The sequence below is a fragment of the Ochotona curzoniae genome, unplaced genomic scaffold (genome assembly GCF_017591425.1).
Source record: "Ochotona curzoniae isolate NIBS_2020 unplaced genomic scaffold, NIBS_Ocur_1.0 contig_2927, whole genome shotgun sequence".
Taxonomy (NCBI): domain Eukaryota; kingdom Metazoa; phylum Chordata; class Mammalia; order Lagomorpha; family Ochotonidae; genus Ochotona; species Ochotona curzoniae.
The window spans coordinates 2,338,430-2,362,359 of record NW_024465654.1 but is presented as its reverse complement, the minus strand read 5'-3'; the positions used below and the strand labels follow the sequence as shown (position 1 = coordinate 2,362,359).

Genomic DNA, 23,930 nt, shown 5'->3' with positions numbered 1-23,930 from the left:
ACTGCTCCACTCTTTGCTCTCCACACCTCCATCATTTCCCTGCAGGGATGTTGCTCACCAGAATGATGTGGTCACTCCTTTTCCTACTGGTATATAGTGTGCAGGGATATTGGGTAAGCCAATCAGCTCTTGGAGTTCTGTGGTTCTGATTTGAGGTGTTCAGTAGGGGGCTAAATACATTAGCAGCAGCTGTTCACTGAAACAGTGAAGGGAATTTCAGATATAGTCATTTCATTAGGGGTTATTTGATTCATGGGCTCACTCCAAAGATCAGAGGATCTAGATCTGGGAAGAATTTGCCTGGCTCTTTCACTGCTCCCCGATACCTTGCGATGGTTTTGACAATTCTTAGTAGCTTGAAGTTAGGCATTATTGATGCATAAAGAGCCGGATGGTTACTGCTCTTCGAAAGGGGCTTCCAACCCAGATCTATTCTGTTCTTCCTCACGTGGCATTGACCTGGCTTTATGCTTATGCTTGTCTCTGCTTTTGGACAACATGGAATGTTCATGAGACAACCAGCAGGAGTTGACAAAACAGCCTGAACAAGAGGGCAAGAGCCAGTTTCGGGCTGGTGAAGTGTTTACCCACCAACTTCATAGACTTGACACATTTTGGAGGGCTAATTTAAGGCATCACCCAATGTATTGGTCACTGGCTTTCTGGACCATTTTCAATGAAAAGGAGATCCATATTTTGCAAAGTGGCCCATCAGTTTTGGGTTGGGGTCAAATAGCCATATTCTCAAGGTGCATAATCTGATCCCAACACTCTAATGTTTCACTTATGAAGTTGATAGATTGGAGATGAGGCATGTTTAGGGGATGGTTTGAGTAAGGGGTCCTGTTTGAGTTCCGATTGACCCAGCACCCTCTGTCTACTGCAGCAAAGAGATGTGTGACCAGCAGAATGCCTTCACCATGTGTCCCCTGTGTGACAAGTCCTGTGATTACTGGAACCTCAGTTCAGCCTGTGGAACGGCACGGGCCAGCCACCTGTTTGACAACCCTGCCACTGTCTTCTTCTCCATCTTCATGGCTCTGTGGGGTAAGTTATCCTTCCTGTGATGCTTCTGTGGCTTGTCCTTTGTCACAGGGATATGATGACCAAGCCCTCAAACTCATAGCTTTCAGTTTGCTTCAGCATTTGTCCTCCTATCTCAGGAGGCATTTTGAGGTATTTCTCCTTACCGATATGTGTGGATAGAAATATGAATAGTTAACCTGTTTGGACTTACCTGTTTGCTCATGGATATAGCAATGTTGGCTCTGTACTAGCCTGATGGATGATCTATGAAGAACGTGAGCCAATGAATATTTGAAAAACATCTAGCATATTCATAAGGGGTCTGCAGGTATGTTTTGTTAATTATGGAAAACTGCACATACTGTGTAGTGCAATATTGAACTCTTGGAGCCGCACAATTAGTGCACAGCTGTGCTGTTCGCCTTACTGAAGGCTCAGTGTTACTTGTGGAAGTCAGGAATGTAAAGCAACAGAGGTTGTATTCCATGCCAGAGTGGAGTTTTCAATATTCCCCCTACAGGGATTGTGAGTAAGAAGAATAGGTAGTTCCTTCATTTCCCTGCTTCTTGCTTGCTGCTAGAGTGTCAAGGAAGTTAACTTTCTCTGAGCCATCTGATCCACCCTGTTCCAAATACATACTCTTGTTTTTTACAAATCAGAGCAACCTAGAACAACCACCCTGTGGCAGCTGAGCATTTCTAAGAAAACACACCCATTCATATTAAAAAATGGGACTAGCCAACATTTTTTCAACTTCATTTGAGTGGTCACTGCTCTTTACTCCCCACTGAATGTGGACCAAGCGGTGAGTGAGTCACTTTGGCATGCTCAGCCTTCTCACTGTGTCACAGCCAGCCAGGACCATGATCCTGCTGCCGAAGCTGTGTGATACATCGCTGCCTCCGTGGAGCCTGGAGGATCCACCAGGGTGGGGCACGGAGTCACATGTCCCCAAGATGTGAAGAAAGGGGAGGAGGGGGAGACTGCTACCTGAAATGTTGGAATACAACTTTCCTCCTTTGTCTGTGGCGACCTTTATGTGGGTGAGACTGAACTTGCCTGGAAAGATCCCCGTGTTGCCAGGCCACCAAGGACCATTTCTAGGGGGAATTCTACTCTGTCTTCCCAGGAACACATGGGCAGTGACCCGCTTCTTACTTGTGACCCTATAGCCTAGGAACTGTTCACAGGAAGGATTAGGAGGAGACCCTGAAGTTGGAGCCTGACGCCTGGGAAGTCATAGGTAGCTCTGTGTCTTCTCACTAAACAGGGGAATCTTACAGTGAACTCAGGGTAGACTTGAACTGATTCGGAAGCCAGAATATACATTCGTTATTTTTGTACTTATGTACCACATGGAACCTTAATTCCCATTCATTGGTGCTGCAATTGTTGCAACTGTTGAATGGTCAAAGCTTATATACTCTAGGTTCGTGGTCCCTCAAGAATTTTGCTGGGACACCAAACCCCCAGTTTTAGTGAAACTTAATTTTCAATTAGACTTTCTGGTTTCAAGTTGCAACAACAGCCTCTTGTCTTTCCTCCGTAACTGTAAAGAGCAAGATACTCTCCACCCCTTCTGGGATCCTCAATAATTTACTATCCCCAGCCCTGGAAAAGCACAAAGGGGCAGGATTGTGTCAGAGCTTCCTGGCAGAGGGCAGGGCTGGTTTTGTTTTGTTTCCTAACAGCCTCACTGTGCTTTAATGTGATTGTGTATTTGGTTACAGCAGCCAAAAGCCCCTGGGCATTACTGCCTACAAATTACAATTAAAAATAATAGTAATGCCTCTCATTACTGTGATTATTGTGATTACGAGTGCTGTGCCGGGCCTGCCAAAAACAAACCAAGAACAAGTTGGTTTCGTGCAGGAGACTGGCTCTTGGGGGCAGTAAGAGAAGGGGTTGTGGAGATGGAAGGTCAGGGAGGACTAGAGTCTGTTGGGGTCTTCAGACCTGAATCCCATGACACTGAAACCTTGTAGAAAGGCAAATACAAACATGGGATTTCCGAACCTTTCACTGAGCAGGGACTGAGCACAGCAACCCAGGGGTCAGGTAGTTCTAAGTGTCTCACTGGTGCTCCCTGTTAACTGCACATCTCGCAACAAGTACGTGTGAACCTGGCTCTGTCACTGAAATCAGTATCCATGAGCAAGGGATTGTGTTGTCTCAAGCACTTTACTTAATCTTTGGGCATCACTGTCCTCCTCTGTACATGGGATAAATTAGACCCCACTTTATGTTCTCATTACAATTGGAGGTATGTGTGCAAAGCACCTAGCAGAGTGCCTGGCGTGGAGTAGGCACCAGGACCTGTGCACTGCTCTGAGAAGGTGTGGTGTCTGCCCTCAGTCTCTTGACTCCTCTCTTCTTACTCCTTCACCCTTATCTTCCGTTTTCACCATCTTCCCTGCATGCAGACCCTGAACTCTGGCGATGAGAACCTCCATTCTCAGATATGGGGAAGTGCAATAGGAAGAACGACTTTCCTCTATTCTCGGGTCATCCTCAGGCCAATACCAGTGTCAGGAGGTCAGGAAGCACTGAATTATTTTTTAAAAAGTCTCAAATTCAAGGGACAAAGCCATCCATTTAGTGCAAATGCCTGCAAGTACTGCAAAGTTACCTATGAGTAACAGTATTTTCCCAATGCTTGATGTTTGTTAGGCTCTGTTCTGTGTTGTGCATGAGGCAAATGTAGGTAGCTAAGAGCTCAGGCAGCATTCGCTGTTTTGTTATGACAGAGACCCAAAATGGTGGTGAGTGGAAAAGCATGGCATTCCATGAAGCATTCCCTGCCCTTCGCAGGGGGTGGTGTAGAGCTGCAGAGGTGGCCTTCGGGAGTGGCCAGTTCCTCTTCTTTCCAGGGACACTATGATCCTGAGGGCAGCAGGAGAGTGGAATAGGAGAGGACCACATGTGAATGAGGTGTGAGTTTATGGAAGAGGGAGACTTGATCTGGTCAGGGGAGGTGATGGGAGGAAACAGGTAAATAGAGAAGGAGAAGGGAATAATTTGATCAAGTTGTGGGCTCAACAGTGATGCAGGTGTCATGTGTACTGATGGTCAGTGGGTGTAGTTTCGGTAGATGAGTTGGGCCAGGCATTCACAGAATTGTAGTGTCCAGAAAGCAGAACTGGGGCCACAAGGATCCATTGGAAGTATAGGCAGTGGAGTGGTAGCATACTCCTCCTCACCCTGCTTCACTTCCCAAACGCCTCTGTTCTTCAACCCTCAGCCCAAATGCCTCTTCTGGCAGGAAGCTCTCCTCTTTTGCACCTTCTGATTATCTGTGTCCTTCCTAAGGCTTGCAAAAAAAAAATCTTTCCTGATAAAAAGTCTGAGCTGTCACTTGGGATAGCCACAACCCATACCAGCGTGCCTGGGTTAAAATTCTGGCTTTGTTTCTAGTTGTAGTGTCCCGCTGATGCACACTTGGAATGTAGCAGGTGTTGGCTGAAGTTCTTGGGTTCTTCTGAAGCCAACTTGCATGAGAACTGGATTGGATTCTGAACTTTTGGCGCCAGCCTCATCCAGTCTTAGCTTTTGGAGGCATTTGGGGAGTGATCTTTCTGTCTCACTACCTTTCAAACAAAGAAAAATTTAATAAAAAATTCACTTAAGCTTGTTCAAAAGAACAAGAGATTTATTGTAAGAAAGCAAGAGGCAATGTTATGGGTATAGAAGATAAGATAAAGTCAGGCCTACTTGGATACTGGAGCTGGAAAAACTTCCAGAAACCACAGCTTTCTCTGTTATTTTAACCGTGGCATTGTTCCCTTTCTTATGTGACTTTATTTTGATTTCTGAAAAGAGAATATGATTGGTCTATCCGTAGGCCTAGATGAAGTGTTCATCACATCATGGCTATAGGACGATGATGCCAGGGATACCATGGTTTTTCCTAGAGCACTCTGGGCTTTTCCTTCAGGGGGCCTTGGGTGGGGCAGGCATACTCAGGCATACATATGATAGGCCTTGAACAGATAGCTGCTAGACAGGAAAGCATGAGTGAATGCTGGTTATAGAAATTACTTTGTCAGCCGCGTGCCGGGTGGGTTGGAAGGCTGAGAATCTGGAGTTGTATCGGTCTATAAGGAGCTGTTGTGTAATCTCACGATGAGTTGATCTGAGCCTAGAAAAGGTAGCATTGAGACAGAAAGAGATGAGAAACAAAAGAAAGATTGCTGGTGATGGTGCAGGATGAAGGTGTGTGCATAGGCAAGAGGAGGCATACCAAAAATGTCTACAGGGTTGGCATTGCGATGCAGCAAGTTAAGCTGCTGCTTGAGACACCCGTACCCTGTATTAAGTGTCACTTGGAGCACTGGCTGCTGTCTTCTGACCTGCCTCCCTGTTGGTGCATCCTGGGAAATTTACAGATGATAGCTCAAAACTGTGAGCCCCTGAAGCCTTCCTAGGAGATGTGGCTGAAGTGTTGGGTTCTCGGCTTTGCTTTGGTCCAGACCTGGCTACTGCAGACATTTAGGGTAGTGAACCAACAGATGGAAAAAATCTCTCTCTCCTTTCAAGTAAATAAAAATCAATAAAACTTAATATTTTTATTTTCTTCATGTTCCAAAATTTCTTTCATCTTTCCAAACCAATATTCACCTTCTTTTCATAACCTGGAAGTAGGTAAAGGTGTGTGTGTGTTCCCCTTTAGTGTCTATCTACTGGCCCTCTAGATGTTGAATATTTTGAGCAGCTCCAAGTTGGGATGGGAGGCAGGGGGTAGATGCTTTCATGAGAACCCCTAAATTTGAAGGCTATAATATGTCACCCATCTATAAAAGAGAACTTATAAGGGGTGTTCAGGATCCATTCTTCAAAAATTGTTTATTTTTTAGCTACTATGTTTCTGGAAAACTGGAAGAGACTACAGATGCGCCTGGGCTACTTCTGGGACCTGACTGGAATAGAAGAGGAAGAGGTGAGCTCCCTTGCATTCTCGTCCGGCCACTTGCTTGCTTTGATATTAGGCAGAGTTGATCTGAAGTGAGGCAGCCACTGGCATTTCATGTCACATCAGGCAGTCGCTGGCTGGGGCTTACCGTATCTGCTGCTATAGGTTTGTTCCATGAACTAAGTCATGGTTGATGAGCGATGCAGCCAAGAGTTCAAATGTCTCCTCTTCCCTTGAGCAGTAAGACATTGGGCTGATGGGTAAGCAGATGTTTTCATTTTCTGCTCTGGGGAGAGAGATGATAGAAGCTTGAAGGAAGGCAGTCTTGATGGCAAGGACCCAGGTAAGCAGATTGAATCACTCTCGTCTGGCCAGGGGTAGGTCAGAATGCTTCTATAAGCCTACCAAAGGTCAAGAGAGACAGGTGTAAATGTCAGAGGCACTGGTTGGTTCTGATGCCCTTGCAAGGTACAAGGACCACCGAATCACTAGGGTGCATACCAGCATACAGTGTGTGAAGCTGGAGGGCAATTCAAGGGCAAAAGGTAGGTTCTCATACAGTCTGGAAAGCCAACAACCCTGCCCTACTGTTGGTGACTTGATGGGCACTAGGTCATGGCATCTCAAGGTTGTTTCGTCCCTGCCACTCTGCCTTCTTCAGGCAGTGTCTACGCTGCCACTCTGCCCTCCATCCTTTCTCTTCCAACTTCAACTTTCTCTTCCAACTTCTTTGAACTTCAACCAGCTTTCTCTGTCCTGACCACTACAACTTTCAAGGGTTGCTGATATCTCAGGCAGCCATGTATTCAATCAGCAACGTGTCCACTTTTTCCTTGGACTCAAGATCTCAGGTTTTGTGATCCTGATATTTCTTTTTTAAAAAGATTTTATTTTTGTTGGAAATTCAGATATACAGGGATGAGCAGAGACAGAGGGGAACATCTTTCACCTCTTGGTTCACTCCCCAAGCAGCTACAATGGCTGGAGCTTAGCCAATCCAAAGCCAGGAGCCTGGAGCCTCTCCTGGGTCTCCCATGTAGGTGAAGGGTCCCAAGGCTTTGGGCTGCTTTCCCAGGCCACAAGCAGGGAGCTGGATGGGAAGTAAAACCACTGGGATCAGAACCATATGGGATCCTGGCGCATGCAAGGCAAGGACTTTAGCCATTAGACTACTCTGCTGGGCCCTGATCCTGACATTTCTTAACCAAGACAGTAAAATTTCCAACTGAGTCTTGTTCTCCAGCCTGTGTGTCTCTGTGTCTGTGGTGTGTCATCATCTCTTCCTTAATGCTGTTGTTAGCTAACTTGTCTTGGAGCAGATGGGTTGAAAAATGGCAGGAGCCACAGAGCAGCTGTGGGGAAGGAACCTACCAATCCAAGTTGTGCTGCTTACATGTGCTAGAGAGAGAGGTATAATAATGTGGCTTCCCCCTGCTATCATGGGTTTTCCCTCCATTGCACCCATGCCGTTACCATGTACTGAGTAATGATATCTACTCTGCTTCAATTTTTTGTGTTAACCATATATCTTGAGATTAAAAAATATCATGGATTCTGCAGCAAATGAGAGAACATTTATGTGAGTTCTGCTGTCAGACAGGGTTGGAATTAGTTAGCATGATAAGCAGCAGTGGGTAATTAGGCAGTTGCATTTCCTGGTGGAAAATATCTAAACTGGTGTTCCTAGTAGAAAGAGCTACAGAAATTTGCTGTGGTGGACAATGTCATCTAATCCTGCAAAAACAGGTTGACATACGAATGTACTTAAAGAAGTTCATGCAAATTGAATTAGAAGAAAAGTTTGTTTTTTGTCTCCCAAGTTTTGAAATCTCTTCATACAGGGGGTCTTCCAAGAGTTCACAGAAAATATATGGATTTTCAGTTTTTATCTTCTAATCTTTTTTCCTAGGATCTGTGTGTGTCTGTGAGAGAGAGAGGAGGGAGGGAGGGAGAAAGAGAGAGAGAAGGATAGGCCATATGTAGAGGGTTGTGGTCGGGTATGGGAAGTAGGCAGTGAGTACATTCTGTTGTCCTAATGCCAGGGGCTAGAATATCTTTAAAGAAAAGAAATAATTCTGGGGGCCTAGAACCATGGCTCAGCAGGCTAATTCTCCACCCTCAGGCACCAGCATCCCATGTGGGTGTTGGTTTGCTTCCCAGCTGCTCCATTTCTTGTCCTGCTCCCTGCTTGTGGCCTGAGAGAGCAGAGGAGGATGGCCCAGGTCCTTGGGACTCTGTATTCATGTGGGAGACCCCAAGGGGGCTCCTGGCTCCTGGCTTTGGATCAGGTCAGATCAGTTCCAGACATTGTGGCCATTTGGAATGTGGGCCAGTAGATGGAGGATCTTTCTGTCTCTACTCTGTAAATCTGCCTTTCTAATAAAAACATTTTTAAAAATTTTTTGAAAGAAAAGAAATAACTCTGTCATCCAAGGTTGTATGAGCCAGAGACGAGCTCAGTGAATCGGCAAAGAAAAGTTGAGGAAGGCAGCACATCTCCCTGTCAAAGGGCTTGTAAACACACTGTCACATGGAAACGCATCAGTCATGACTCAGTGCCCTGCAAATCTCTGCATCAAGCCTCTGGCAGCAATGGGATTATGATCCATTTTTCTTTCTGTAGCCAGGTTTCCTGTTGTTCTGTTTAAGCCAATGAGCCATGGTAACTTCCTGGGAGGTATACTTTTGAAGGAACTCACATGCAGGCTGAAGAGGGGCCTGGACAAGACAGGGTTTATCACGGGCGAAGCGTTGTTCTTGATGACATCTCTGGGAGGCTCTGGCAAGGCTCGTTGGCTCTATAGGCTTTCGGTGTGCAGCCCAGGGCCAGGTCAGAGTGAGAGAAAAGGAGGCCAGCCTTGTCTTTTCCTTGAATGTACCTCAGTTTTGAATGAGGATATTAATCTGCTTAAGAAAGAGAATTCCATTCAGTTCTAAACACAAGCATTAAACACCTACTGTGAAACAGGCTTTGATATGGAGCACAGAGCCACCTCCATATTCTGGGGGATCTGTAAATGTCTAATATAGAATGTTGCCAACCTATCTTCTTGGGGTATCTTCTGTCATTCATGCACCAGGCAGTCTTGGAACTCTGAACACATCCTTATCTTTCCCACCGCTCTCCAGGCATAGCAAGCTTTAGACATCCTCGGAGGCTGAGGAAACAAACCCTTCTGCCTACCTGTCTGACCTCCTCTCAGCATCCTTGCTCAGGCTTTCCAACCACGTAGCGTTTCACTCTGCTGCAGGCTCATGTTGGTCTTTGCACTGGCCAGTCCCACTGTCAAGAATGCTTTTCTTCACCACCCCTTCCCCATCCCACCATCTCCACAACGGCCTGTACATTCCTGCCTTCTCTGAGCGAAAGTGTTACCCTGTTGGGCCTGTCTTTCCTTCGTCTGCCAGTGTCTTGTTTGTGTGCTGGTTTGCTTCCTGCTAACTTCCTCCAGTGGGAGGTAAGCTCTGAGAATGAAGACTAGTCCACAGTGCCAGCACCAATGCTTCTCTGCCTACTAAAGTGTCCAGAGCGTTATTGAGGACATGTATTTCCAGAATGTGTATCTAGATTGTATCGTTTCATCAGCTAAGGACAGTCCTGTGTTTGGGCAAGGTACTTGCTCCAAGTTAGTTCCTGGGAAAGACTGAGCTAGTGGAAATAGTTCCCAGAGTCTTGTGGGGGGAGGTTGAGACTGGGAAATCAACATCAGGAATATGGTTGATCTGCCCATGATGTGGTATGGCAAAGCAACCCTCTCTGGTTCCTGATTCTGCCCTGGCAAGGAATTTTGTGGTCCTGCTGTTGAAGGAATCTGTTATAACCTTGTCCGACCTGCACACATGGAAAGCTTGGTCTGACCAGCCTTTGTCAAGGTGCAGAGCAGTCTGCAAGTGCTCTGCGTCTCAGACTCTGACACTGTGTTCTGAGAGTGTTGGGCTTGTTTGAACCACATGAGGGTCTATATGAACAGGGACATGGTGTGGATGAGACAGGACATAGCCACAACTAGAGTGACCTGAGGAAGCCTTTGGGGTGATGTCAAGAATGAAAAACATTCTCCCAGTCAGCCGGGCGGGACACTTCCTCAGCCCCTCTGCAGGGTAGGAAAAGGAGAAGGCACTGTGGCTTGTAGGATTTTAAGGACTCAGTATATGGTACACACCAAAAGAGACTGCCACGATTTTAAATGAAAAACTTCCACTGGATTCACATGCCATGGAGGATATTTCAGACTTTGCCTCTCAAAAGATCCCTGCAGGAGCCCTGTGGGAAACAAAGGCCTCAAGAAAATGAAGCAGGTGTCCCGCCAGTAGAGCTTCTGCTTTACTTTTTCCTGTCTTGTCTTTTATTTTCTCCTTCCTTTCTCCCTCCCTGCCTCCTCTCTTCTCTTTGCTCCTCCCCTCCCCTTCCCCCCTCTTCCCCTCCTTCCCTCCTTCCCTCCCTCTCTCCCTCCCTCTTTCCTTCCTTCTTTCCTTCCTTCTTTCCTTCCTTCCTTCCTTCCCTCCCTCCCTCCCTCCCTCTTTCCTTCCTTCCTTTGACTCTGACAACAAAAGGCAGCACATCTTGTGGTATTTTCCAGTCTTTTAGACCCTTGAGTCCTTTTGTACCTCACACTTGCTCAGCACACATCTTGGGAAATGTACAATTCTCCATGCTGGAGAATGGATGGAAGGAAGAGAAGCAATCCAGCAACTTTGTAAGCATTTAGAGGTGTCTGTGTTCTGCAGAGTGCCAGTTATGGCAAGGAACGTGAAATGATACAGAGCAGGTAGCCAGTCCTCTTGTGAGGACAAGAAGACTCGCATGTAAGGAAATACTAAAGGGCAGGGACTAAAGAAATGTATGTAATCGAGACTTACAGTGTTGGTGTAAGCTATAAACGTTTAGGAATCCAGGGAGGGAGGAGATCCTGCCCCCTAGCTATGTTGCAACAGTTAGAGAAGGCCTCCTGGAAGGGGTGGGACCCATAAATCCTCAAAGTTGGGTGATGAGGGACGGACTTAAACATCATCTGCTGTTTTATTGGTTCTACCAGTTAGTGGCTTAAATGGTCTCTTCCTGTAGTTTCATGATGTCTTAGGAAATCCAGAGACAGGGAAGAAGCCAAGCTTGCTGGCCTCTGGAATCTGACAGTAGGGTAGGGATAAAGACAGGTGTGTTCTCTGAAGAACAGAGCCCACTACAAGCCAGTAGCACCTGAACCCCTGCCTACGCGTAACCGGCAAATGATGCAGGCACACAAAATCTCCATACCTGTAGATATTTGTCCTGGAGCTGGAAGCTACAGGGAAGACCTGCCAAGGAGGCCAGGTGTACACTGTTGCATTCCCTTTGAAGTGAATCATGCAGCCTCCTGCCCGGCATCTGCTTTAATTTGATTTGACCAGAGTCCTCTTGATGAGTTAGGTGTTCTTTCCCATGCTTGGTGACTCACAGTTCACGGTTACACGGCTGAATGGCCCAGTGAGGTCTCCTGAGCATCCGTGTGCTTGCCAATGAGTGACTCACCTAGGCCATACAGGAAACAGGTCCGAGCAAGTGAGTTTTAAGATTCCCCATGTTCATCTTTGACTTTGATGTTTACTGGTCACCATTGTAGCTCACTGAGTAACGGCGCAAGGAAGCAGTTTTGTTGTTGCCCTTGCTTCCAGCTGTGGGACACATCTGTTTTTCCAGCTGGGACTTGGCTGCTTGTAAGTTAAAAACTGAGGTGGAAAGATAGCTTGTGGAATGTGGGGGGTGACCAGATGTCTCCTTGTGCCTTTGGTCAAACGGCTGTGCAAAGCACACATCTCTTCCTATCAGCTGCCTGGTTAACTTTTCCTCTCTGCTTTCTCAATGCCGGTGCCACCCCCAGGAACGTGCTCAGGTTTGATTTCCGTTGTCCTCACAAGTGTTGTGCCTCCCTTTTCTCTCCCTCACAATGTGTTCTTGGTCTAGACACCCTTTGACTGTGAGTGGTGTGGCACTTCGTGTCCGATGGCATCCCGTCCTAAACCCTGCCTTTCGTTGTTCTTGTGTCTGATCTTAACCCACAGGCCAAGGTTACTCTTCTTCCCGTTTACTAACCACTCTCTGGCTCTTTGGTTTAGGAACATTCCCGGCCCGAGTATGAAACTAAAGTTCGAGAGAAAATGCTAAAGGAAAGTGACAAGTCGGTGGTGCAGAAATTAGATGCAAACACCATTGGGAGTGAAGATGAGGTAAGGTTTGGCACCTGTCACAGAGCATTCCCTTTATTTGTTAAGATGGGTGGTCGTTGTATTTGGAACGCCTGCATGACAGGAAATTGGGATGTGCAGGCAAGTAATATGGGACCGGGTGAGAAGAGGACTGACACTGTTCACTGTCTGGAAGTCAGAGCTCTTGGAGTTTCTGTTCTGGGGGAAAAGGAGTTTCAGGCCTCATTTCTCTGCAGGTCACCACTTCAATTCTAAATAACAAAAAGACCCACCACTGTATCCATTTTTCTTCAATCCATCAGGCTGGTACTATTGTTTTTTGTCAATGGAAACCCTTGAAAAACAGTAGTGTCTTACAGATGAAGGCATTTGCCAGGGGTCTCACAGTAGCCCATGGAGGGTGGATCTGGGCTTCCAAGCCAGGGCTGCTTGTTCCACTGTCTTGCACCTGACACTGTTGTACTGCCTTCCTGAGGCACTGGCTCCAGGGGCTTTCAGGGTTGGCAGAGGCAAACTCATGGCTGCATTTTCTTGACCTGCACCCATGATGTTCCTTACATTTCCTTTTACCTGGGTGGGCCTCCCCAAAGGCAGCAATATGATGGTGAACTTGTCCCCTGAGTCCAATTTTTGAGTTTAATGGTGGAATTCAGTCATCAAAACACTTCAGAATCTGTCCTATGAACTGCAAATATTCATAGTGCTTGTTATTGTCACTCTCTGTGTGTGTGTGTGTGTGTGTGTGTGTGTGTGTGTGTGTGTGTGCGCGCACAGAGGAGCTATATGGGTGTGGGATCCTCTTTGGCAATAGCTGACTGTAAGTACCTGACTACTATCCTTCTTTGAAGTTAGAAGATGTGGTATGTGTGTGTGTTTATGTCTTTCCAAATCTGATTCTTGAAAAAATTCAACAGGATTGAAAAATCTGTTGTTTTCACATGTGTCTTTTTTCCATATTGGACTTGAATTCAAATTTCATTTCATTTTATGTTCAGTAAGTTGGAACCATTCATGTTAACATGCAAATGTATGCAGGCATCAAAACAGAAGAATGTGATGATTTGGAGCCTGGAATACTGGCATTTAAAAAAAAATTACAAGCTAAAACAGAAGACAGAAAGAGGCCCTCTGAGTTTCCCCCCCCCCAAGATGAAGAATAAGTTCAAGACCACCAATTATTCAGGGAAATAATGAATTCATTCCTTGGATAGTTGAGCTACCCTGCCCTGCTCATCAGAGAGTACACATTCTGTTCTGCCAGTTCAGCCACTCCATGTTTCTTTCTCCACCACCTCTTCTACCCTGAGCAATATACAATAGATAATTTTATGGAAATCACATGTAACTTTTATTGACCACGGACTCATTTAATTTTAATTCCATAGACGGGAATGCCAAGGAGCTGGAGCTGTGTGCACTTGAGGCTTTGGTTCTAATATAAACATTGCTGGGATATGTATGCATGATAGGTCCAATAACTTTCAGGAACCATGAATAATTAAGAAACATCTGAATGCATTATGAATGATACATATGTTTACGTTTTAGCATTCAGCCTCTATTTGCATGATGCTGTTGAAAAGGCAAAGCTCAAAGCATCTAATGCCTTCTAGGTGCTGGGGGGAAATGACCTTCCCAGGTGAGTTAGTATAAAGTAACAGTGGCCTGGGATTGGATGGTCAGGATCCTTCTTGTGTTCCTCGAGTTCCATTAATATTGTAAATGCTTCTGTTCTTGCTATAGATCTGGCCATAGGTGGAAGATAAAGATGGCACACATGCTGTTTTCTGAGGGATGCTGCTCTTAGCTGCAGACAGAGTTGTAGTTTTACTGTGATTATAGCATAGCATAGTATACACTATAACCCACACCTAACCTTAGCTCGGGGGCAGCATTGTGTGTGTGTGTGTATTTAGGAAAGGCACCATTTTCTGGCGAATGCATGGGGTTAAGAATCCAGTAAAGTTGGTGGTCCTGGATGTTTTGCTTTTCTCTCCAGACAGTCCCCTGGGCTGTGCCTTCGTTGTAACTCTGAAGCTGCATGTCCCCTCCTCTCCTGCTTTCCTTCCTGCTGCAAGACTAAAAGCTTGGAATGGTACAGGAACTTGCCCAAGACCACGTAGCTAGCAGTTGGATGGCTGGTAATCAAACCCAGCTCCAGCTGATCTGCAAGGCTCACTGTGTTCTAAATTTTAAAGCTATCAGGTGCTTTTTCTTTAAAAGAACATTGTTACTGAGATTTCTTTCACATACCCTAAAAATCACCCATTGAAAGTATACAGTTCGGTGTCCTTTAGTATATCCTACGTTTGTGCCCACTAACTAAGTTTAAAACATTTTAAAATGGTTTATTTAAAAACATTTTTTTTGTTACCCAAAAGAAATGTTATACCCAGCAGGTGCCAAATTCCGGACAACAGTTGATCCATTTTCTGTCTCTACAAATTTTCCTAACTGGATTTTCACGTACATGCAATTGTATATCATGTATTCTGGAACTTCTTACAGTCAGAACATTTTTTAAAATCATCCATTTTGTAATATATCTCTGAATAGTTCAGGTTTTTTTGGTTGCCAGATAACATTTCAGTTCTACATTTGCCTCATTGAACTTGTGCATCCATCAGTTGGTGGACACTAGGGTGACCCCCACCTTTACGAATGAAGCTATGATGAACATTTGTGTGCACGTTTTGTTTGGCTATATGTTTTCATATGTTTGGGTGTATATCTTAGAGGAGAATTGCTGGATCCTATGGTAACTTTATAGACAACCTTTTGAAGAAGGCAATAAGACAGACACGTAGACAGATATTCCATCTGCTGGTTCTCTCCCCTCCTCCCCCAGATACCTGTGATGGGCCAGCCTGAAACCAGGCACTCAGCACTCACTCTGGGCTCCCTGTGGGCAGGGACCAAGTACTGGACCCATCACCTGTGGTCTCCTAGCATTAGCAAGAAGCTGGAATTGACGCAGAGCTCAAACATGTGGAACCTGACATGGAGTCTAGCTGTCCCAACTGACGTGTGTACTCTGACGTGGGGTCTAGCATCTTAACTGACGTGGCAAATGCCTGCCCCTGTGAGATTAATGTGTGTATGTGTACAACACATATATTATATACATAAACTATGATTTATGTGTGTGTACACACATATATTATACATATATAAATATATGTGTATGTATGCGTATCTGTTTTTCCTTTTGCCAGTTGTGCATTAGTGCCATATCTAAGCAAGCATTGCTTGATAGACTCACAGCTGATTTTACTTCTTATGATTAGTTTTAGAATTCCTTTTTGAGTTAGATTCTCGGTATGAATGGGGCCTAAATTCATAGTTGTCCCAGCACCACTTGCTGTTTTCCCCACTGAGTTGTCATGACACCCTCATGAAAAATGAGCTAAATGTAATGTAGAAGTTTATATGACCTGTAAATCTTCTCTTAGGCCAGTACCACACATGCCTCACTATTGTGCCTGTACAGTTAGTTTCAAGATGGGGCATCGTGGAGCTTTTCTTTTCAAAATTGCTTATAATTCTTTTTAGTTAATGCTTTGTAGTTCCATTTGAATTTCATCACCAGCTTGCCAATTCTGAAAAAAAAAAAAAACAAAAACAAACAGAAAAGCAAGCCAAGGTGTTTATAAGGGTTGATTTGAGTCTGTAGATTGAGTTGGGAAGTACTCTCATCTTCCTAATAGCAAATATTCTATTCTGAGGACACATTGCAATTAGTTCTTTGTGTCCGTGGATTCCACATCCACGAATTCAACCAACCATGGATTGAGAGCATTCAGAAATAAAATTGGCATCCATCATGAATATGTACAGGATTTTTTCCTTGTAATTATTCTAGTACACAACTATTTTTGTAGAATTGACATTGTGTTGTTATCATAAATAATCTACAGATGATTTAAAGAGTGAGGAGGATATGCGAAGGTTATATGCAAATGTCTCTCAACTTTGCATAGCGGACCTAAGCGTCTGATTCTGCTTTCAGTAGGGGCCCTGGAACCAAGGCTTGGTGAATAAAAGGAATGGAGGTGTAGTTTCCCAGTTACTTAGATATTTTTTCCCAGTAATATTTAAAGTCTTCATTGTGTAAGTTTACTGATGCTTATTTTATTTTGTTGCTATTGCCAATGTAGTTGTTCACTTGGTGTTATTTTTGGATTGTTCAGTTGGTAATATAAAGACGTATAACTTTTGTATATTGATCTTCCATCCAACCCCTTTCTGAATTCATTTATTCTAAGGTTTTTTTTTAAGATTTATTTTATTTTTTTTATTGGAAAGGCAGATATACAGAGAGGAGAGACAGAGAGGAAGATCTTCTGTCTGATTCACTCCACAAGTGAGCACAATGGCTGATGCTATGTCGATCCGAAGCCAGGAGCCTCTTCCGGGTCTCCCACACGGGTGCAGGGTCCCAAAGCCTTGGGCCGTCCTCTGCTGCTTTCCCGGGTCACAGGCAGGGAGCTGGATGGGAAGCAGGGCTGCCGGGATTAGAACCGGCGCCCGTATGGGATCCCGGGTGTGCAAGGCAAGGACCTTAACCACTTGCGCCATCGTGCCGGGCCCTATTCTAATAGTTTTTAATGCATATAATGGAGTTCTCCATTTATATGATCATAACATTTGTCTATAAACAGTTTTATTTCTTCCTTTTGAATCTGCATATATTCTTCCTCTAGCTCTTTCTCAGTAAAGTCTCTTGTGCAGTATTGAGTAGAAGTCGTAGGAATGTACTTTCTTTTTGGTATTAGGAAAACATATTTTACCCTTTTTACCATAAAGTATGATGTTAGCTATGTCCCATTGCTGTTTTTATTTTCAACTCCTCATATAAGATTTTCATAAGAATAGTGTGCTTCTTATGCAAGTGATGCTGATCTGAAAGGAAATGTTCTTTGGGTAATGGGGTGGTAACGGCAGGGACACCATGGGGAGGACAATTTGACAAATCCAGAGAGGTTGGCAGAAGTGGGCAGAGTGGAATCCTGGGCTAACAGTCGTTGGTGCTCTCCCCAGGCAGCTGAACCCCACTTGGGCCTCTTCTGCCTCCGCTGTCCCAAGGAAAGGTTGGATTATGTGACTTCTCTGGTTCTGAGTTGGCACTTTTCTACATTAATGTGCTAGGATGATATTGGTAATCAATTTTGGAGAGATTGAACTGTCCCCTTACTTTGATATAATGGCAGTTTAAAACATATATTTATTTTTATTGGAAAGTCAGAATTACAGAAAGAAGGAGATAGAAAGATCTTCCAATTGCTGACTCACTTCCCAAGTAGCTGCAACGACCTGAGTTGAGCTGATCAGAAACCAGGAGCCAGGAACTTCTTCTGGGTCTCCCACATGGGTGCAGGGTCCCAAGGCTTTGGACTGTCCTTGGCTGCTTTCCCAAGCCACAAGCAGGGAGCTGGATGAGAAGTGGAGCAGCTGGGACATGAACCGTCACCTATATGGGATCCCAGCGAACACAAAGCAAGAACTTTAGCCACTAGGCTCCATGCTGGGCCCTATTTTGGCATTCTTATATTATCTTTTATTGATTGTTAAGGTTGAGGCACAGGTAGAATGTCAAATGATAAGGTTGTGGGCCCAGTGTGGTAGTGTAGCGGTTGAAGTTCTCACCTTGAACGCGCTGGAATCCCAAATGGGCGCTGGTTCGTATCCCAGTGGCCCTGCTTCCCATCCACCTCCCTGCTTGTGGCCTGGGAAAGCAGTAGAGGACGGCCCAAATCTTTGGGACCCTGCACCTGCATGGGAGACCTGGAGGAGCCCTTGGCTCCTGGCTTTTGATTGGCTCAGCTCTGGTTGTTGCGGTTGCTTGGGGAGTGAACCATCAGATGCCGGATCTTCTCCATCTCTTCTCCTCCTCTGTATATCCGCCTTTCCAATAAAAAATAAATCTTTTTAAAAAATGATAAGGTTGCAGCAGTAACATTTATACTGTTCAATTTGTACAGGGAGTGAGCAGTTTTATCTTACTTGAGTCTTACAGCCATTATGCTCTTCCTCTCCCCGGTGACACACTGAGGTTTAGAGAGAAAAGTGTATGGGGCAGAGCTGTAGTGGGAGCCAGGCAGTCTGCCTCAAGAGCTGCACTCTTAACGTCTAGTTTTTGTATCTTCCAATTGTTTTCCTTCCACGGATCCCAAGGCACTCCGAAAACAGGCGTGTTTGGCTCTTCTTCCGCAACCTAAAGGCAGTAAGGGCTGTGGTGTTTGTTGGAAAGATGGGCAAGAGACAAACGTGCTACCCTACTTTGGTGGTTTTCTGTAAATGTTGGTGGGTTGATGCTTTATTTCCACTGAGGGCAACAGTGGGGAGAATTATTTCAGTTTACATCAAGATGTTCAGTAGTCAGTAGAGAGAAGGCAGGAACATAAACACAGAGATATACTGGGTTTCCAAGGAAAACTATGTAGTCTGGAACTTTTAATGAAAGAATAGGTTGTTTTCTCTCCTCTCTTTTCCTGGATCAATTTGAGTCTTTACTGGAATAGTCTCTCCTGGGAAGGATTTGGAGATTTTATCACATTCCCCTCTAGGGCTGGGATTTTTTTTTCTGCTCATGGAAGACGCAGAGCTTTATTGGGAATGTCGATGGAAAGGTGCTAGTCTTTGCCTCTCATCCCTCTGATGTTTCCCCCCCCCCCCCCCCCCCCGCCGCCCCGCTGGTTCTATCTCATGCCTCTTTTTTCTTTCAGTAAACATTGCATTTGTAAGAGTATAGTCAAAAGACACAGTTCATTAGCGGGAAGATAATGGGAAGAAACAGTTATTATGGTAGAAGAAGGGATGTCAAAATCAAGTACGGATTTTAGGGTAAGTGAGAGGTTAGCAACAGCAGGAGGGACTGTCCATCTTGGGCCTGGCAGGACAGGGAAGGCAGGTTTATCACCAAAGCAAGAAGCCAGTAGTCGGGACCATCCACTGGCAGCTAGAGCTGTTGGAGGAAGTGTGGCCACATCTGATGATGCCAACACTTCCAGTGAAGTCAGTAGGGAGTTGGGGGTATATCCTAAAATGTTTTTCCTGATGTCTAGGATTCCATCAGTACCTTCCATTGACCAAATCTAACTGAAAGTTAGCTGATCAGTTGTTCTGTGAGATGGTTTTCAGAAGTTGGTGCTCTATGACCAGGAACTAAGGTGGTGGTAAGGGTGAGGGGGGGCAGGATAAGGCAGACAGTCGATCTGAGAGTAACCGGCAGAAGCCTGGCCCAAGAGTCTCATTGTAAGTCAATTTAGCAGCAGTAGAACCTATTAGCTACAGATGACTTGGCATCAGAGCTTTTGCTTTGAGATTTGAGAGGATATGAAGGCATTTGGGCGAGTGTTTGAGAGCAGGTACATGAGAGAATGTGAGTGTGGTGTTTGTGGGTGTGAGTGTGATGGCAACCTTGGAGTGACACATGTGGGATCAGATCATTGAAGGCTTCAGAGAGGAGGCAACCAACACTGTTATGTTGCAATGCAAAGGAGCATGAAGCAAGCAGAACGGAAAGGTGAAGGTTGGCAACTCCTGGGACACACAGCACCAAGAGGACTTGAAAACTGAATCCCAACTTTACCAGTCCCAGGAGTTGTCTCATGGATTGTGTCGCCCAGATACTGACTCAGTGAGGGGGCAAGGCACCAGTCTCCCTCCCTCTGCCTAGTGCTGCCTGCAGTCTCCTCTTAATGAATGTTTTATAGGAAGAGAGCCTGTGCCAAGAGGAGGCCTGTGGATAGATGGGTGTTAATTTACTGCTCAGTGCATCACCCTGGGGACAAGTATTTCAAAAGAAAATTCATCTAAAGTTAAGGCATTGAAACATTTACGGTGAATGCCTCTGGCAGGCACAACAAACAAACATGTGGGATAAATTATGCAGAAGTGCACAGCCTTTGGCGGGGAAGAACTCCAGCGGCAGGCAGTTGGGAGGCTGTCGAGGTGTGTGGGGAGAGGGGAGGTACAGGAGCAGAGGTGGATGAACCTGTCTGAAATGGTCCCTCTGGGACATGGAAGATGCATCTCAGGATTCCACACAGGCTGCCTTGGTGTGGTCCATCAGAATATGCCGTGGAGCACACTCAGACTCTCCCAGGAAGGAAAGGTGGGAAGGCAGTAAAGGACTTGAGAACCACTGGAGAGTCAAAAACATGAAAAATCCAAAGGGTTCTCTCGGCCTCTTAGAGATTCAGCAGTCAGTTGGGCAGTGATGCCCACAGCATGTGGGAAGGGAAGACTGGGTGCAGCCCAAATCCACCTCCTAAATCCTCCTGTCTGCCCCAGACTTGTTGCTAGGGACCACCCTGGACCTCAGTTGTCTACCACATTGCTGAGTGAGGAGCAGGTGCAGGAGGAGGCCTGGTCTGAGCTCGTATGATAAGGACATGCAGATGAGGAGGTCTGAAGTTTTGCAGACCATGGTGCAGATTCTCTGCTCCCTTTGAGTGTGTCCTGTCTGGGAATAAGGACATGAAACAGGCCTCTTTGTGCAGTGTAGCTCCCTGGCTGGGGCAGGTGTCTGCCGCTGAAGGCTGACCGTTTTGTGTACTGTTATTCTCAACGATTTGTTTTAATTTTTCCTTTGTTGTTTCTGGCTCTGGCATTTCTCCCTCTGTGTCTCTCTCCCTCTCTGGATCTCTCTATCTCTGTTTCTCAAGGAGGGTCCTCCATTTCTCAGTTATGACCCATCCCCCCGGGAGCATTCCAGTCGAGCAAAGTGGGTGAACAGAGAAGTGAAGTGGGTGTAGCCAGGGTGAAGCCAGAAGAGGGTGCAGCCTTGTGCTCTAGAGGAAGACGGAGGGATCAGTTCTGTCTGAATGCAGGATGTGTCACCCATAGTGAAGAACCTGAGCATCCCACTCCGTCATTGGTGCCGTCCAGCCCCAGGTCTCCCCCTAACAATGCAGTGCTGGGTTTCCCAGGCTCTGATCAGCAGCTCCCAACCACCTAGGAGAGGTGGAGAGAGCCAAGTGGTTTGGAAGGCATTCTTGGAGGTTCTACCTGCCTCCCCTATCCTGAGCATTGTTGCTGTACAACAGGAGAGAGGGAGGGAGGCTCCTGAACAGGAGCTTGCTGGGAGAGGCGTCACCCACGTGTACCCACAGGGCCCTGGCCGGAAGCATCAGCCAGTGTGGTTTCTTCACTAGCACTTGGGAATGACCTTCTGTGAACACTGTCTCATGTGGCAATGTAGGTAAAGCGCTTATGTATTCTACGTGCATAATGATAAAAGATTTTAAAACTTCTGAATAATTACATAAATTATTCATGGAGACATTCTCTTGGAAAAAATTTTGACACTAGATACAAAGAATCTCCCTAGACCTAATGCCCCCACAGTCTCTCCTTAGAAGCCGGTTTGTTCTAGATCCTTCCAGACCTCTTCTGATGCAATTTTACTCATGTATAAATTTGCATTTGTTTTGGTCATTTACACATACAATAACATCATGGTCAAATGTTTTGTCAGACCATGCTTCTTGTACTATGTCCAGGGCGCCCTGGGGTGCCATAGTAAATTCACAGAAGTGATGTGAAATTAAAGAAGCCCAATGCTGTTTGACATCTCTCCGACACCAGGCAGTACAGCCTCAGCAGGGTCACTGTTCGATCCCTCTGCAGCTCTTCCATTGTCATTGTGTTTTATGAAGCAGCGTTTTCAGGGCCACAGTTACACAAAATCGCCATGGAACAGAAAGCACAAGTGGTTATGTGCAATCTGATTTTGAGTCTGGAGAAGCTGGAGAGTGAGCAACAGGTGCACACATCCTGTGATTTAATTATTAGCCTTGAGAGTCAAGTAAGATAGGATCCAGCATGGTAGCCTAGTGGCTAAAGTCCTTGCCTTGCATGCACTGGGATCCTATGTGGGCACTGGTTTGTGTCTTGCTGTTCCACTTCCCGTCCAGCTCTTTGCTTATGGCCTGGAAAACAGTAGAGGATGGCCCAAAGCCTTGGACCCTGAACCCATGTGGGAGATCCAGAAGAAGCTCCTGGCTCCTGCCTTCGGATCAGCTCAGCTCTGGCCATTGTGGCCACTTGGAGAGTAAATTGGCAGAGGAAAGATCTTCCCTCTGTTTCTCCTCTATGTATGTCTGACTTTTCAATAAAAATAAATCTTTACAAAAAATCCAATTAAAATATTTTCAATTTATGCTTACTTTATGCTAGGACATAAATATTTAAATTATTTGAACTTAGCTACTTAAGAAATTGATTTGTTGAGGTTTTTCATTTAGCCTAAACATTACTACAACATTAAGGTTACCATGAACAGAGAAAGTTGAGGAAAGCTTACATAGCCAGTTTCCTGCATTCTGTGGAGATTAACCGCCAAGCATGGAGCTCAGTGCAGAAAATCTTACAAGGGTGAGTTTCCAAGTGGCAGGAATTTAGAGGTGGCAGTAAGAAGTTGGGTTCTGTTCTTGCTCCCTGGGCCTCCTGCTGACTCTGTTTCTTCTTCTCTCTCACTGTCCTCCCTCTGCATGCGTGTGTGTATGTGTGTGTGTGTGTGTGTGTGTGTGTGTGTGTGTCTCGGGTGGGGAGGTTTGTGTAGGAAGCACAGCAGCTTTCTTATCACGATGTCCTTTTGGATCTGAAGGACGTTGCTTGAAGCCACTGCAGGGTGGCTCGGACTTCATGAGAACGGTGTCAGAGGCACTGAGTGCGTGTGTGAACCCCTCCCCCCTCGCAGCCAGTGAATTAGGCCTCGGAAGGATAGACGCTTCGGGTGGCCCAGGCCATCACACGGGGCTCTGGCCCTCTTCACCTGACAGCTCCTACTCAACATCGGGAGTCCTGGCTAAAATAAGACCTTTGCCTCTCCTCACTGTATACATTTCTCCTGGCCCCATGTCTAAATTAAGAAGCTACAAATAAGGAGAGCTTGGAGGCTCGAGTTATGGAAGAGAAACTAGAGAGAGATGGGGCAGCACCCCGTGAGATGAGAAGGCAGAAGGGGAGGGGAAGCAGCTGCTCTGGCCTCAGAGCCCCTTCAGAAGTGGCATTTCAGGCCAGACCTCGTGGCTGCTCAGCAAACACGAGGCCCAAATATGTTCAGTGATGGGGAATGTTGGAACAGGCCAGCGGCTGATAGAGGCCAGCGCATACCACTGGGATGTGTGATGTTAGCCACGACTGACTTGCAGTTTGGACTTTCTCTTTTTTCAGTTTAAATGATTTTTCCATATACGGCCTTAAGCATGTAAATTAAATTTGTCTTTTGCCGTCTGGGCCAAGGTCATTATTTCACTTCCCTAGAATCCACTGGAAGCACACACAGGCCCTTCAGGTTCCTCTGCACTCCCTCTCCTAATGTGCCAGAAGCTCAAAAGTGCTGCCTTTTAAAAATTCCTCTGGGGTCAAAGGGTGTGTTGGCTCCCTGTGATGTTTCTGAGATGTGATCAAAAGGAGTGCTCAAAGCACATGCCTGGGACTGCAGAGGATTTGAGACAGTGCCCGTCTGACGACCATTGTGGGAATGTCCTAGCCTTCCATCACCATGGCCCACTCAGCCCTGGCTGGTGAGAAGCAGGGTCTTTTCCAGAGCACCTACAGCCCATCGCTGAGTGGACCCTCTGATCTTGTCAAGAATTAATTCAACTTTCATGAAGAATGAAAAGCAAAGAAGGAAAGAAAAAACAGAAGAATCCTTAGTTTAAGTTCCCCAAGATGCAGGCCTTCACTCAGCAACTCTAACTGGGCTGGACTAAAACCAGGAGTCGGAAGTGAGCAAGGTCTTGCTCATGAATAGCAGAGGTCACTTCTTGAGCCAGGCCTGCTGCCTCTCAGGGTCCGCATG

General features: G+C 45.8%; 1 protein-coding gene across 2 annotated transcripts in view; it reads left to right on the top strand.

The window, feature by feature from the left end:
• The window catches only part of ANO2 (anoctamin 2), a 246,767-nt gene that overhangs the window by 120,613 nt on the left and 102,224 nt on the right, over positions 1-23,930 (top strand). Inside the window, exons 11-14 of one of the 2 annotated variants that reach the window (XM_040979007.1) lie at positions 887-1,047; positions 5,880-5,962; positions 11,794-11,805; positions 12,029-12,139. In XM_040979007.1, the coding sequence (XP_040834941.1) occupies positions 887-1,047; positions 5,880-5,962; positions 11,794-11,805; positions 12,029-12,139 (367 nt within the window). The remainder of the gene's footprint in view (positions 1-886; positions 1,048-5,879; positions 5,963-11,793; positions 11,806-12,028; positions 12,140-23,930) is intronic. The other variant, XM_040979008.1, reaches the window with a different exon arrangement.